General features: G+C 39.1%; 2 protein-coding genes across 2 annotated transcripts in view; both read right to left on the minus strand.

Moving 5' to 3' along the window:
- The window catches only part of LOC145823217 (receptor-like protein EIX2), a 192,369-nt gene that overhangs the window by 3,026 nt on the left and 173,484 nt on the right, over positions 1-15,859 (minus strand). The gene's annotated exons all lie outside the window — the stretch shown is intronic.
- LOC145801448 (receptor-like protein EIX2) lies at positions 9,095-11,715 on the minus strand. The gene is made up of 4 exons (XM_082893105.1): positions 10,914-11,715; positions 10,757-10,829; positions 9,386-10,468; positions 9,095-9,191 (listed from the first exon to the last, which is right to left on the minus strand). The coding sequence occupies exons 1-4, from the start codon at positions 11,713-11,715 to the stop codon at positions 9,095-9,097; spliced, it is 2,055 nt and encodes a 684-aa protein (XP_082749231.1).

The raw sequence follows: 15,859 nt of genomic DNA on the forward strand, positions 1-15,859 counted from the left end.
CTGCCAGCCCAATATTCTCCTTTGAGCTGCTGTCCAGTTGAAAGCTTTGTCCCACCATGTGAAGACTTCACATGGCCAACTCCATGCTTTCTCCTTTGTTGTTGGCGCATGGCAAGCCTCATGGCTGCCAACTCAAGCCTCATGGTTTGCCAACTCATGCCAACCTCTTTTGCCTTCCTTTTACCATGTGGGTTGGCCACCCTTCCATGTGGCTGCCAACTCAATTTGGGTTGATCTCCTACAAATCAACCATAATTTATGAAACATGATGGTGAAGCAACATATGCAATGGCAATTTTTTAACAAACACAAGTACTGACTAGGTAAGAAAACATTTTAAAGATTTGATGATGACCCCCGGTGCAGACTGTGATGGGTTTTGAAGACTAGCTTGTTATGAAGCATATGTTGATGGTCATCACTTAATATTTTCTATATGAACATAGTTGCATTGACTAAATCCCTTAAAATGTTTATGTATGAGCTAAAGAGGACTTCCCCAATACTAAAAAATATTAATGCTTAAAGATTTAGATGGTGTACTCATAAAAAGAAAAAAAATTCAGAAGGTGACAAATTTGATTAATGAAAGCAATTGCATGGTATACGGCTCATTGGAAAAAATATACTAATTATTATGATTCACTGGTTCAAGTAATTTATCGTAATGAACATCTTACCATTTACTGCAGAAGAGATATTCTCTTCACTCTTAGCAACAGCGTTTCCAAGCCCGTCATAAGCAAGCCTCCTGCTCTTTATCATTAGAGGATAGCCAAATAGTTCGCTAGCTCTCTTCGCACTTTCAAAATCATATATCTGTCTATGCCATATTTTTAATATTACTATACAAAAAAGAAAAAGAAAAAAAGGGGATATCCTAAAACTAACATTTTCAATGACAAAGAAAAGTGTGAATTGGTAACTAAATCCTTGTGCCAAATTCTTAGAAGTTGTGGCTAACCTGCATAAAATCAGGAAGTGGAATGCCATGACGCGAAAAATCAACTTTCTGGAGAAATTTATCCTGAAAAAGGTAAAATATAGTCCAAAAATACAAATTTCATCACAAAAACAGAGTTGATAATTGTTTGAATAAAAAAAAATCAAACTACCTCTCTGTCTGTTTCATTACAAGAAAATATGAAAATGAAATATCTTAATAAAGATAATTGTATTTAACTTAGATTAATTTATCACTACCAAAATTCTCAAAACAAAATATCTATGAATTACCAAATTAGTAGATCAAAAAGTCCACATAGTTAGCAAAAAGGGGTAAAAAACTTACAAACAAATAAGAGTAACTTCAAGAATAGATTCAAAAGATTAACCAAAAACTACTAAAAAAAAAAAAAAAAAAAGAGAGAAGGCAATTGTCCACAAAAGCAAAATTAAATTCCGCACAAAGGTATCCAAATTCGACGCAGACTGTATAATTCGGATAGTAGAGGCTTTGGGTTGACAATCCACCCCTTGTTGTTCTAACTTTCCTAATGTCGCCACATCAACATGCTCAATTTCAACAGTCAACACTCCACACCTACCCACCAAAAAAATTAGGGGGTGTTGATTGATTTTTGCCATGATTTGAGGGTGTTGTTGATTTTTGGTGATAGGTTTTTTGGGATTTTAAGTCGTGGGCTGTGAGGCTTGCGTTGGTGTTGGTGGTGGGATTAGGGGGTGAGGTTGTGTAACGGTGTTGGGGCTTGGGCAGTTATGGTGCTGATAGGGCTTGGGATTGGTTGGTGCTGTGGTTTGGGCTAGTAGTAATGGTGTTTTTGAGGATGCGGCGGTGCTGCTTTTGTAGCCAGGTGAAAGTAGAGAAAGTGAAGAAGATAAGCGTAATAGGGTACGATCAAATGTTTACAGCAAGATCTCGTCAATTTTTGGCGTTCTACACTAAAATTAAATAAATAGATGGCGGTAAAAATGTAAAAATACATTTTCAATTAACAAAGTCTGTCAAATGTGATTGACAAGGGAGGTCATTGTGATTTTAGAAACCTAGAGGGAGGTCTTTGTAATTGTCAAAGACCTTAGGGAAGGTTAGTGTAATTTACCCAAAGTTTTTTTAGCATTTGCCAAAAAAAAAAAATTTCGAAACAATTGTATCATAAAAAAAGTAAAAAAATCAAAAATCCTAATAAATGACTTCTAGATAGGACTAGAATTAGAAATTAGAATGGAAATACCAGACAAATAGATCTTTGGACCAATGAGCTGAAGGTAGCTTCCAACATAGACCCTACACATGAATTACGAAATCAAGAGATACATCTTATGTAAGATTTGATGAAAAAAAAAAAAAAAGAGAGAAGGAATGATCATGACACAAAAAAGTAACAAAATAAAAAAAATAAAAAACTTACCGATACCACTAATGCCTCCTTTGCAGTCTAGCCATATTCAATGCAATTGTCACTTAAAAAAAATGCAGTTGTCACATAAAATCAATTCTTTATGCAATCCAGGAACTTGAAATAAGCATGTCTGATGGATTGTTAAAAATCATAATGCCCCAAAACTGCCCAAAATCCAAAGGTAAAACCAAGCCCCATGCTAACATAAAATCCAAGGATAATAAACTTGTCCTCGTTGTCTTCTTCTTCAATCCTTTTGTCTTTGCCATGAGATTCCACAATTATTTCATCTCCCCGACACTTATTAGGAAGTGGAAGCTCACATAATTCAAGATTCCCAAAATACAGAGGCATCAAAACTTTGCAATTGAGTGCTTGATGGGATTTTTCTCGACAATTTGTTATTTGACAAATTCAACACACAGACAAATTTAAATCAACAAGACTGGTAGGAATCTTGCTTAGAAAACTCATTTGCAGACAAGTCAAGAGATTCTTGAAAGTAGAAAAAATTCCTCTAAACAGAAGTCTCACACAGAAGTTATATTTTCATACAACAGGCAGTTCATGAGTAAATAAGCATGCCCATTAATTTACAAAATTAACTGGACTTGTAATAAACCAAACATTTGATAGCAAAAATAGATTGCAATGCTTCCAAACACACAATCCACAATATAATTACACATGAAAATAAATATTTATGAAGTTATTTTATCATTTCAAGAAATACATGTTGTTCCAACCCACATGCATGAAAAACATGGGAAGGCAACTAACCAAGTCAAGCTTGGCAGCCACTAACCATAGCAAGGGTCAAGAATGGAGGCTACCCAAGTCAAGAATGAAGGCTCTCCCACCTACTCCTTTTGTGTATAAATAGAGACGGGAGGGAGAGGATGAGTGATATCAGAAATTGGAGAGTAAGAGCTGTGAGTTGAGTGAGTTTCATCTCCTCCTCTGTATTTTGTATTTTGCTCCATTTTAGTGAAAATTCTCATTTCTGTCCGTGGATGTAGGCATTGGGCCGAACCACGTAAATATTGTGTTCTCTGTGTGTGTGTGATATTTTTCTGGGTGTGTGTTTGATCCTAACAAAGTGGTATCAGAGCCAAGTTGTACGTTTTTCGGAAAAACAGAGTATTGTTTCGAAACTGCCCAGAAATCGTATTGCTCGAAATCCGATTTTGAGCATACCAGGAGCAAGGACTCGACGAGAGGAGTCCAGAAATATAAAACAGACACCAAACGGAGGCCGCACGCGCTCCCACGCGCCCCTGGAAGGTGGCGCGTGAATCCCACTCTCATCACGCGCCGTTCAGGCACCCGGCGCGTGATCCCACTCTCAGACACGCGCTCCACGCGCGGTTCAAGGAGGAAGACGACTGAGGAACCAGCGCGTGCCTTACACGCGCCATCAGCACGCGCGCCCCAAGCCGAGCCGGAGCCGAGTTGACCAAGCCGCTGATCAAGCCGCTGACTGAGCCGCTGACGTCAGCAGAACCGGAGGAATAATCTGGTGCTTCGCAGGCGCACCAGATTCTGCCGATCTGAACCATTCAATCTGTTTTGGCTTGATCTAAGCCATTTGAGATCCGATTTGGGTGATCCAATAGTGGTTTCCAACTATTTGGAGTATTCCGGACACATCCGTACGGTCAGATTTTGCAAATAAGTTTTGAAAAATTTGAAGTTTTTATTTTGGCAATCCGAAGTGCTTTTCCGGCTAATTTGACCAGTCCGGACTCCACAGCAAAACTTATTTTTCAGCCAACGATCATTATTGTATGATGGAGGAATCAACGTCGACTTCAGGTTCTATGATAAAGTTAAATGCTTCCAATTATGCCATTTGGAAGCCTAGAATGGAAGATGTCTTGTATTGCCGAGATTTGTTTGACCCCATTGAGCTTAATGGAGTTAAACCACCAACGGAAAAAGACGAAGACTGGAAGCGGAAGAACCGAAAGACCATTGGCCAGATCAGACAATGGATTGATCACAGTGTCTTCCACCATGTCGCCCAGGAGACTGATGCCTATGCTCTCTGGATAAAGTTAGAAGGCATGTACCAGTCGAAGACTGCTCGGAACAAAGCCCTCCTGATGAGGAGACTTGTGAATTTGAAGTTGAAAGGCGGTATCTCTGTTGCTGAACATACCAGTGAGTTTCAAAATTTGGTGAACCAACTAACAACTGTCAAAATGGAGTTAGATGATGAAATGCAGGCCCTATTGCTGCTCAGTTCTTTGCCAGACAGTTGGGAGACATTGGTGGTGTCTCTCAGCAACTCTGCCCCAGAAGGGAAACTGACCATGAGCATGGTTACAGATGCCTTATTTAGTGAAGAGGCAAGAAAGAAAGAAATGGGTGGAGATCAATCCCATGCCCTCGTCACAGAAAATAAAAGCAGAGGCAGGGGCAGGGGAAGAAGCAAAAGTAGAGGACGCAGCAGAGGAAGATCTCAAGACAGAGGGAAATTCAAAGAAGGAACGAGCCGGCCAAGGTTCAAATGTTACCATTGTGGCCAGGAGGGTCACATAAAGAAGTATTGCTATGCCTTGAAGGGAGAACAACAACAAGGCAATAGACAGCCAAAGACCGAAGATGGGACCACTGCAGTTTCTGTCTCAGAGGATATTGCATTATTCTCTGTTGAAGAAGAAGAATGCCTCCATATGTCAGACAACGACACCAAGTGGGTGGTAGATACAGCAGCTTCCTACCACGCTACATCCCAGAAGGAGTTCTTCAGTACGTACCAAGCTGGAGATTTTGGTACAGTGAAAATGGGTAACTCCAGTTTTTCAACAATTGTGGGAATTGGTGATGTTCATATCCAAACCAAAGTTGGGTGCACGATGGTGTTGAAAGATGTCAGGCATGTTCCCGATTTACGCCTGAATCTTATTTCAGGGATAGCCTTAGATCGACAAGGCTATGAGAACTACTTTGGCAAAGGCATATGGAAGTTGAAAAAGGGATCTCTCGTGGTAGCCAAAGGACAGGCAATTGGCACACTATACAAGACTCATGTGAAGGTGAATTCAAATAGTCTCAACGCAGCAGAAGATGAGACGTCACCAAATTTGTGGCACAAAAGGCTGGGTCACATGAGTGAGAAAGGGTTACAGATTTTGGCAAAGAAGTCACTTATTCCCTTTGCCAAAGATGCAAAATTAAATCCTTGTGACAACTGCTTGTTTGGGAAGCATCATAGAGTAGCTTTCCATTCATCATCCCGAAGACAATCAGAGTTGTTGAGCAGAGTATACTCTGATGTTTGCGGTCCCATTGAAGTGGAATCTTTGGGTGGTAGAAAATACTTTCTGACATTCATTGATGATGCATCACGGAAGGTATGGGTTTATGTCTTAAAGACCAAAGCTGAGGTGTTCCAGCATTTTCAGACATTCCATGCTATGGTGGAAAAGGAGACTGAAAAGAAGCTGAAATGTCTCCGAACAGACAATGGAGGCGAGTACACGTCAAAGGAATTTAAAGCCTACTGTGCTACTCACGGCATCCGGCATGAGAAGACTGTTCCTGGAACCCCACAACACAATGGTATAGCCGAGAGAATGAACCGAACCATTGTGGAGAAGGTCAGATGTATGCTCAAAATGGCAAAGCTACCAAAGCCATTTTGGGGAGAAGCTGTTCGTGTTGCTTGCTATTTGATCAACAGATCGCCATCAGTTCCACTGAATTTTCAGATTCCAGAAGAAGTATGGTCTGGAAGGGAGATCTTTTACTCTCACTTGAGAGTGTTTGGGTGCAAAGCATTTGCACATGTATCCAAGGAGCACAGACAGAAGCTGGATGACAAAGCCACTCCATGCATCTTTATTGGCTATGGAGATGAAGAATTTGGATACAGATTGTGGGATCCGAAACACAAAAAGGTCATTCGAAGCCGAGATGTGGTGTTTCAAGAAGGCCAGACCTTTGAAGACTTTGGGCAACCAGCCAAACCCAAAGTTGATGATGTTTCAGAAATTATTCCAAACCCTGCACCATCACAGCATGCCACTGATGAAGAAGAGTTACCGCAGCATGCAGTCAATAATGTAGAGTTGCAGGATGGATTTCTAGAAGAAGAAGATCCAGAAGTAGAGGGTGTTGAGCAGGGGGAGCCACAACCCCCTCTACCAGAGACTGTTGGTCCACAGTTACGAAGATCAACAAGAGAATTTAAGCCGTCAACCAAATACCCTGCTTCTGAGTATATTTTGCTTACCGATGAGGGGGAGCCAGAAAGTTTTCAAGAAGCTCAAAATCATAAGGAGAAGAATAGCTGGCAGCAAGCTATGCAAGAAGAGATGCAATCCTTGCAGAAGAATCAGACTTATGATTTGGTGAAACTTCCCCAGGGTCGAAAAGCATTGCAGAGCAAATGGGTGTTCAAGTTGAAGAAAGATGGCAGCGGAAAGCTAGTCAAGTATAAGGCTCGATTGGTTGTCAAAGGTTTTGGGCAGAAGAAAGGCATTGATTTTGATGAAATCTTCTCGCCAGTTGTGAAAATGACATCCATTCGAGTAGTTTTGGGACTAGCAGCTAGTTTGAATTTGGAACTTGAACAAATGGATGTGAAGACAGCATTTCTCCATGGTGATCTGAAGGAAGAAATTTACATGGAGCAGCCAGAAGGTTTTGAAGTCAAAGGGAAAGAAAACTTAGTCTGCAGATTGAAGAAGAGTCTCTACGGCCTCAAACAAGCGCCGAGACAGTGGTACAAGAAGTTTGACTCATTCATGGTAGGTCATGAGTACAAGAGAACTGTTGCAGACCAGTGTGTTTATGTCAGGACATTTCCCGGTGGAAACTTTATCATACTTCTGCTCTATGTTGATGATATGTTGATCGTTGGACAAGATGCCACAACAATCAGATCACTGAAGAAGGAGTTATTACAGTCCTTTGACATGAAGGACCTAGGCCCTGCACAGCAAATTTTGGGCATGAATATTGTGCGTGACAGGAAAGCCAAGAAGTTGTGGCTGTCACAGGAGAAGTACGTTGAACGAGTGATTGAGAAGTTCAACATGAAAGATGCCAAGCCAGTCAGTACTCCGCTGGCTAATCATTTTAAGCTGAGCAAGAATTCTTGTCCCTCATCTACGAAGGAAAGACAAGAGATGGAGGCGATTCCCTACTCATCCGCTGTAGGGAGTTTGATGTATGCAATGGTGTCCACCCGACCAGATATTGCTCATGCGGTTGGAGTTGTAAGCAGATTCCTTTCCAATCCAGGAAAAGAGCATTGGGAAGCAGTCAAGTGGATTCTGAGGTACCTCAAGGGTACAGCAAAAATGTGTTTGTGCTTTAGAGATGCTAAACCAGTCTTGGAAGGCTATACTGATTCAGATATGGCAGGCGATCTTGATGGTAGGAAATCTACATCAGGATTGCTGTTCACTTTCGCAGGGGGAGCTGTGTCTTGGCAGTCCAAGCTGCAAAAGTGTGTTGCTTTATCCACAACTGAGGCAGAGTATATTGCCGCAGCGGAAGCCGGGAAAGAAATGTTGTGGTTGAAACGGTTTCTCCAAGAATTGGGATTAAAGCAAGAAAAGTTCACGGTACATTGTGATAGTCAGAGTGCCATAGACCTGAGCAAGAATTCAATGTACCATTCTCGCACAAAGCACATTGATGTTCGGTATCATTGGATACGCGAAGTGATGGACAAGCAGTTATTGGAACTGACCAAGATCCACACAGATAAGAATCCAGCTGACATGCTTACAAAGGTGGTCTCGAGAGACAAACTCGAAATTTGCAGAGACATTGCCGGGATGGACTTCAAGTGAGAAGTCAGTCATGCATATGGGTATGGAGGGGGAGAATTGTTGTTCCAACCCACATGCATGAAAAACATGGGAAGGCAACTAACCAAGTCAAGCTTGGCAGCCACCAACCATAGCAAGGGTCAAGAATGGAGGCTACCCAAGTCAAGAATGAAGGCTCTCCCACCTACTCCTTTTGTGTATAAATAGAGACGGGAGGGAGAGGATGAGTGATATCAGAAATTGGAGAGTAAGAGCTGTGAGTTGAGTGAGTTTCATCTCCTCCTCTGTATTTTGTATTTTGCTCCATTTTAGTGAAAATTCTCATTTCTGTCCGTGGATGTAGGCATTGGGCCGAACCACGTAAATATTGTGTTCTCTGTGTGTGTGTGATATTTTTCTGGGTGTGTGTTTGATCCTAACAATACATAGAGGGCCTAGTAACAGTTGGTGCTGATAGCTCCGAACTCGATGCTCGTGTCTCTCTCAACTGTAGCCCAGCTTCCTTGGAAAACATAGCCAAAAAAAAAAAAAAAATGGAAAGAACAAAATAAAAACAACAACAATGTGATTATCAGTTCAATTAAAGTCAACTGACTTTCGCTAATTTAATAATAATAAAAAAAAAAAAAAAGAAAAAAACACTAAATATTGGGCAGCCATCAATATAGTTTGTAAATAGAGGATTAATTCAGTACATCGCATAAATATGGCACAACTTTAGTGTTTTTGTTTATGTTTGCAAGGGCAGAGCACATCATCATCACTGCTATTACAAGATTAGTTTTACAAAATTATAGTACAAGTGAATGACTTCTGTAAGAAAAGGAAAAAAAATGTACGGAGGAATAGAATTTGGATACAATTAAACAGAGACGGATCAGAAGGTAAAGCTAATTTTTGGATCATTTTATTTATCAATGACAAGTAAACAGATAGTGGATGTCAAGCAATTGCCTGGTTAAAAATTAGGGTGGCAATAGAAATTACCATATAGATAGATCTTGGCAGCAGTGAGCTGAAGATAGCTTTCAAACTAGACCTGCACATGTGGAGGACAATTAGAAAATAGACCTAAGTAAAACCACAAACTCAAGCAAATAGCAAGTGTACTGTGCTTAAATCAGCTTATATAGGATTTCAAATAAAATAAAATAAAAATGTTGAACTTGTTAGCAATGATCAAGACACAAAAAGAGAAGAGAAGTAACAAAACTAAAAAAAGATACCGTTTACCTTTGAAGCCTCCTTCCCAATCTAGCCATACTCAGTGCAATTGTCACATAAAACCAATTCTTTATGCAGTCCAAGAACTTGAAATAAGCATGTCTAGATTGTTTGTCAAAAATCATAGTGCCAAAAACTGTCCAAAATCCAAAGGTGAAACCCAGCCCCATACTAACATAAAATCCAGTGGTAATAAACTTGTCATCGTCTTCTTGAATCCTTTTGTCTTTGCCACGAACAAGAACTGGAGGTTCTACAACTATTTCTTCTCCTGGACACTTTGGAACTGGAAGCCCACAAAGTTCAGGGTTTCCTGAATATCCAGAGGGATCAAAGCTTTGCAATTGAGTGCTTATTGGAATTTTTCCTGACAACCTATTATTTGACAAATTTAACACACTGAGAAAATTCAGATCAGCAAGGCCGGTAGGAATCACGCCAGAAAGCTCATTTGCAGACAAGTCAAGAGATTCCAACATTTTCATCTGACCAACTTCTTGGATAATATTTCCTGTCAAATTGTTTCTTGATAGGTTCAACGAAACCAACCCTGCAAGACTCCCAACTTGTTTAGGAATTTTCCCAGCTAAGTTATTGCCGGAAAGATCAATGCTTTTTACTAGTCCCAAAGCATTTCTGTATTCCGACTCTTGTCCTTTCCACAACGCCAATGCATCCTCAATATAGTTGTTAATTACAATAACACGGCCAACAAATGTCGAATAATCAAAAGAAATGGTTGCACTAGAACTCTTACTTTCCACCAAGGCAGTAAAATTGTGAAAACAGTGTGGTATGTTTCCTGATAAACGATTATGGGAGAAGTCCAAAATTTGACTTTGTTTAAGGTGACATATATGTCGAGGTATGCTTCCCTTGAACTCATTGAATCGTAGACTAAGAACAATTAACCTTGTTATGTGTGCCCCTATCCATGCTGGTATTTTCCCTGTGAGTTTGTTTCTGCCCGGATCAATCATTATTAAATTTTTGCATCTCTTTAATGAAGAAGGAATTTCCCCAAAGAAATTGTTGTTGCGCAAGCGCAAAGTTTGAAGCTGGCCTAGGGAACCCATTGAGCTCGGAATTTTCCTGTACAAATTATTGTGTGCCAAATTAATGATGGATAGTGCTTTGAGGTGCACCCAACAGCTCGGAAGTTCTCCTGATAGTGAGTTATTTTAGAGGTCAAGATAGGCGAGCTCTGTACCCCTAATTGCACATTAGAAAGAAAGTGAACCCGATTATTTTTGGAGAGATTCAAATGTGTAACATTAGGAGCAACTAGTGGTATTGGACCCGAAAAATTATTTGAACTTAAATCTATATGAGGATAACCAGGATAACCATGATACTTCAATGATAGATCAGGCAACAAACCTTTGATCAGATTGTCGGAGAGAAGTAAAAATCTCACCTGGGGATAGATCCCAAAACCAACTAGGAACATTATCTGAAATTCCATTACTTGAGATATCAAGCGAAATAAAGTTCTTTCGCGCATGAAGCCATTTTGGAAAATGAGGCCCTAACTTACAAGATGATAAATCTATGAAATCAAGTTGGAAAGGAGGAACCCAGTCAGAACTGAAATTAAAAGTTAATAATGTGTTTGAAGAAAATGACAAATCCTTCAGACTGGACATATTAGAAAAGTGAGTTTCAGAGAGTATGACTTTTAATGAATTGAAAGAGACATCAAAAGACTCAAGCTTGGAAAGTTGTCCAATATTTCTGTGTATTGTACCATTCAATTGATTGTCTCTAAGATCTAATTCCGTCAATGATGGAAACATTGAAAGGTCAGGCAGTGACCCTGTAATTTGGTTTGCATACAACTGAAGAGAAACAAAACTAGGAAGTTGTCTAAAAGTTTCTGGAATGGACCCACTCAATTGATTAAGGTTAGCAGATAATTTTATTAAGGAAGAAAATCTCGTAAAATCAGGCAATGGACCACTGAGTTGATTGTAATCCACATCCAAAACCTGTAATGAGTCCTTTGCCCCATACAACTTTTGAAGGAACTGATAAAGTTCTTCAGTTAAATTGTTTCTAGCCTGATGTAAAGATTGCAAACGACTTAAATTTGCAAAGGATTTTGGAAGAGCACCTTCAAGAATATTGGAACTAAGACTGAGATTTGTTAGGGAAATCATGCCTCCAAAAGAATCAGGAATCGGACCTTTTAATTTGTTATAATGAAGGCCTATATCAGTAAGGCTACTGCTAAAGTTGAACAACCAACTGTATATTGAAGAAGATAGATAATTAACAGATAGATCAAGTATAGAAAGAGACACAGAAGAATTAAAAGGAAGTGAGGAATGAATAGTCATAGCAGGAAGTGTACAAGTAGATAACCTTAACTCTTTTAGGAGAGCGAGATTATTGATAGATTGGACTCAGCCGATTGCTTTACTGAGATCAACACCAAGATTATTGATAGATTGGACTCAGTCGATTGCTTGACTGAGATCAACACCACTAAGGTCCAAGTGACTTAATAAAGAAAGATGAGAAGCCACTCAAGATTTTCACACTTAAGACCACTATTGTAGCTAAGATCAAGATACCGCAAATTAGAAAGGTTCCTCAACTTTGTGATGTCGTCATGAAATTCATTTTCTGAGAGGCCCAAATACTTCAAATGTTGCAATTCAAGCAATGAAGGACTAATCTTACCTCTCAGTGTCTGATAAGGAGGATCAAGAGAATAATTGAGAAATACATGGAGATCGAGCATGGTGACATGACCAGTGTGGTTGTTGCACCCAACTCCTCTCCATTTGCAACAATCTTTTTTATCTTCTTCGCTCCCCCAAGAAGAGAGAAGACCATAATCATCAATAAGAGCATCTTTAAACTTGAGGAGAGCTTATCTCTCCCTCTCTATGCATTTGGTTTTAGCATCTTCTTCAACTCTTGAGGAGAGCAGGTTTCATGCATAGTAAAAGCACAACAACGACAAACACATGGAGAAATTGATGAAAATTTTCAACCATCACCATTTTCATGAACATGGTCATGATGATGCAGCAAAAATTAATATCAAGATGAAGTAGCAAATACACCAAGAAATAAGGATTTGCAATTTTTGGTTTTCTGAGTTTTATTAGCCATGGAATGGCCACCTTTTATATTGTAGTTGCACCACAAGTTTTCCAAAATGTTTGTAGTAAAATACTTGGCAGTCACGGCGGTTGCCAATAATTGTCAACTCATTAAAGGCTTTTTTATAGTTAAATCGATAGTAGAGTATTTATAAATATGAGAAGTATCATATTAAACAGATTACTAGCCTAACAATAGCTAAAAAGTCAATCATTACCAAACCCAACAACCAAAGTCAAACCCAACAACCATTATTATTTACGGAAAATTATTAGGTACTTCAGAATATCATGTGTCCAATGCTTCTTCACCAATTATCATTCACCATGTCTCTTCATGTTTCTTAATCACCTAATACAAAATCATAATATCCCACATTCTCGGAATACCCAATAAATCACCCATTATTTACATACAATCCCATAATGAAAAAGAAATAAACAATACAAATATCAAAATTTTCTCCATTAAAGTTGAACTCACAACACATCAAAAAATTATGCTACACAATCACTAGTCCAAAGGGGCTGATTAATTCAAGGCTTAGTTGCTTGACCAAGCTTGTCATATATTTAGGGGTGTGCGCGGTGTGGGTCAGTACGGTTTAGGAGAAAAATAGAGACCGTACGGCGAGTGGTGGATTGATAAAAGTGTCATTAGAAATTACCATTTTTCTTACAAAAAATCGGCGGTTCGGTTGACAAATAATGGCGGATTTGCCTTGGTGGTTTGGGCGGCGGTTTATAAAAAATATAATTCAAATTACATAACTTTAATCAAAAAGTAAAAAAAAAAAAATCTAATTTATAAATTAACTGAAATAGTCAAAATTAAAATATTCATCTAATATAACATTAAACATTAACAAACTAGTAAACTAAAAATCCAACAATCCAAACAAATTATACAATAACAATTTAACAAGGCAATAAATACTAAAAAAAATAATATCATCCAACATCCAACATAGTTCTAAAAAAAGTTCTCAAAAGTTAGTCTAATCATTAAAGTCCACAAACAATCCAAAAGTTTAAAAGTTAATCTACTCATCAAACTCCACAATAACTTCAATCCTTCACAATTGCTTTAACCAAACTTCAAAAACTTCATTAATCTGTGGACATCAGCAAAGAAAACATAAATAAATAACAAAAAAGCTGTCATCAAAATCATTTTTTTTTAAAAAAAAAAAAAACACCAATACAACAAAATAATATTTAAAAATAAGAATTAAGTCTAACCTCAAGAACTTTAAAACCAAACTAACTTGGAGATAAATTAGTCCTCAACAATAGTTGCTTCTTAGATGGTGCAAAAAATTCTGAAAAATAAAAAATATTTTTAATGTTATTCAAAATTACATAACAGCTAAAATAAGATAAAATTAGGAATATCTTTCAAAATAATTGTTATTTTCATAAAGGTGCAAGTTGATTGGTGTAAGTAAAAAATTATGGCATGGCATACAATTCTCACTTGCATTCACTTGGAAAAAAAAAAACTAATAATAAGATTAAATAATTTTCTTTAACTAAAAGTGGCAAATTAAAGGACAAGGTACAACTACCTTAATGACTGAATTTTTCAGCAAATGAATTTAGACTATTTATGAATAATCAAAAAGAGATTAAAGAGTAACTTCTAAAAAAATAAGAATGGTTTGTAATAATGTTTTCAAACATATTTCTTTTGCCATTTTGCAGATGTCCTTAAACCATGTGAACAATTCATTTTGATACTGCCAAACATTCCCCAACTATCTGCATAGAAGATACGTATGTATCTATATGCTATATGTGTTAGCTCCATCCACTACTCACATGGTAAGGAGCTCACCATCCACATGGTATGGGTGGCACCATGTGGTAAAGGAAGTTGGTGGGGTAATACCAACTCACCAAAGGTAGATGGTGAGGATAGCACAACCAAGCCCACTCATGGCTGTCACTTCACCTACTCTTCTTCTCTTGGTTATAAAATTGAGATGAGTGAGGAGGGGTTGTATAGACATATGGGAGTGACACACTGAGCTGAGAATACACAGAGGAGAGTATAATCTGTGAGTGAGAGAGTTCTATAGAGTTGTGAGGTGTGAGTTCTGTAATCTCCCTTCGGGATAATTCTATAGTGGATATCTCTCCGTGGATGTAGGCAATTGCCAAACCACGTAAATATTCTAGTGTTATTGTGTGGAATTGATTTCTGGTGTCCCATAGTCCTAAAAAGTGGTATCAGAGCCGAATCAGTTGAGTTTCGAAACAAAAACAAAGTGTTTTTCGAAACTGCCCAGAAATCAAATTGCTTGAAATCAGGTTTTGGGCACACCAGGAGCAAGAACTCCAAGAGAGGAGTCCAGAACTGCAAAGAAGAACCCCAGAAGAGCTTGCATGCGCTTTTACGTGCTCCCCAAAGCGTGCGCGTGAATCCCACTCTCTGCACACGTCCCACGCGCCGTGAAGAGGAGCCGACGTGTAATTTCACTCTCTCCCACGCGCCACATGCACTGCTCAAGGAAGAAGACGAGTGCGTGCGCGTGTTGTGATGTCACACGCCACGTCACTATCCACGTGGCTGCCACGTCAGTACCATATCACCGCCACATGGCTGTTACGTCACGACACGTCAGTCAGGGTTGACTGTTGACGGAGCCAAAGCCGAGCTGCTAGAGCTGTTGACTGAGCCTCCAAGCCAAGCCGAAGCCGAGCTTCCAAGCCCAGCGGAGCTGCTTTGACCACGCTGCTGACGCGTTGACTAAGCTGCTTGACCGAGCCGTTGACTGGAGGAAGTATTCGGTGCTTCCCAGGCGCACCTGATTGATTAGATCTGAACCGTCGAAACATTTTTGGCCTGATCTGAGCCATTCTGAGTCCGTTTTTGACAATTCAATAGTGGTTTTCAACTATTTGGAGTATTTCAAACATATCCGTACGGTCAATTTTTTCATTTAGAGTTTTCTGTAAAAGGAAAGAATACGATGGAGGATTCCACATCAACTTCAGAATCTATGTTCAAGTTGACTCCTTCCAATTATGCAACTTGGAAGTCACGGATGTAAGACATGCTGTTTTTAAAAGACTTGTTTGACCCTATTTTTATAAAGGGAGTAAAACCTGAAGGAGTGAAAGATGATGACTAGATAAAGAGGAACCGCAAGACTATTAGTTGTATCAGACAATGGATAGACCACGGTGTGTACCATCATGTCGCCGAGGAGACAGATGCCTATTCTCTATGGACAATGTTAGATGACATGTACCAGTCAAAGACCACTCAGAACAAAGCCTTGGTGATGAGAAGGCTTGTCAATTTGAAGTTAAAGAATGGAATGTCTGTCGCCGAGCACACCAGTGAATTCAAAAATTTGGTGAA

The sequence above is a fragment of the Camellia sinensis genome, chromosome 1, assembly GCF_055761805.1.
Source record: "Camellia sinensis isolate YWXY chromosome 1, ASM5576180v1, whole genome shotgun sequence".
NCBI lineage: Eukaryota > Viridiplantae > Streptophyta > Magnoliopsida > Ericales > Theaceae > Camellia > Camellia sinensis.

What these genes read in the sequence shown, in the direction of transcription:
- LOC145801448 (XM_082893105.1), bottom strand. Translation starts at nt 11,715, where the DNA reads ATGACTATTCATTCCTCACTTCCTTTTAATTCTTCTGTGTCTCTTTCT. An exon ending in TTTCATAGATTTATCATCTT is followed by an intron (nt 10,830 to 10,913) that starts GTAAGTTAGGGC and finishes ATGGAATTTCAG; the next exon opens with ATAATGTTCCTAGTTGGTTT. An exon ending in CTCCGACAATCTGATCAAAG is followed by an intron (nt 10,469 to 10,756) that starts GTTTGTTGCCTG and finishes TAATTTGTACAG; the next exon opens with GAAAATTCCGAGCTCAATGG.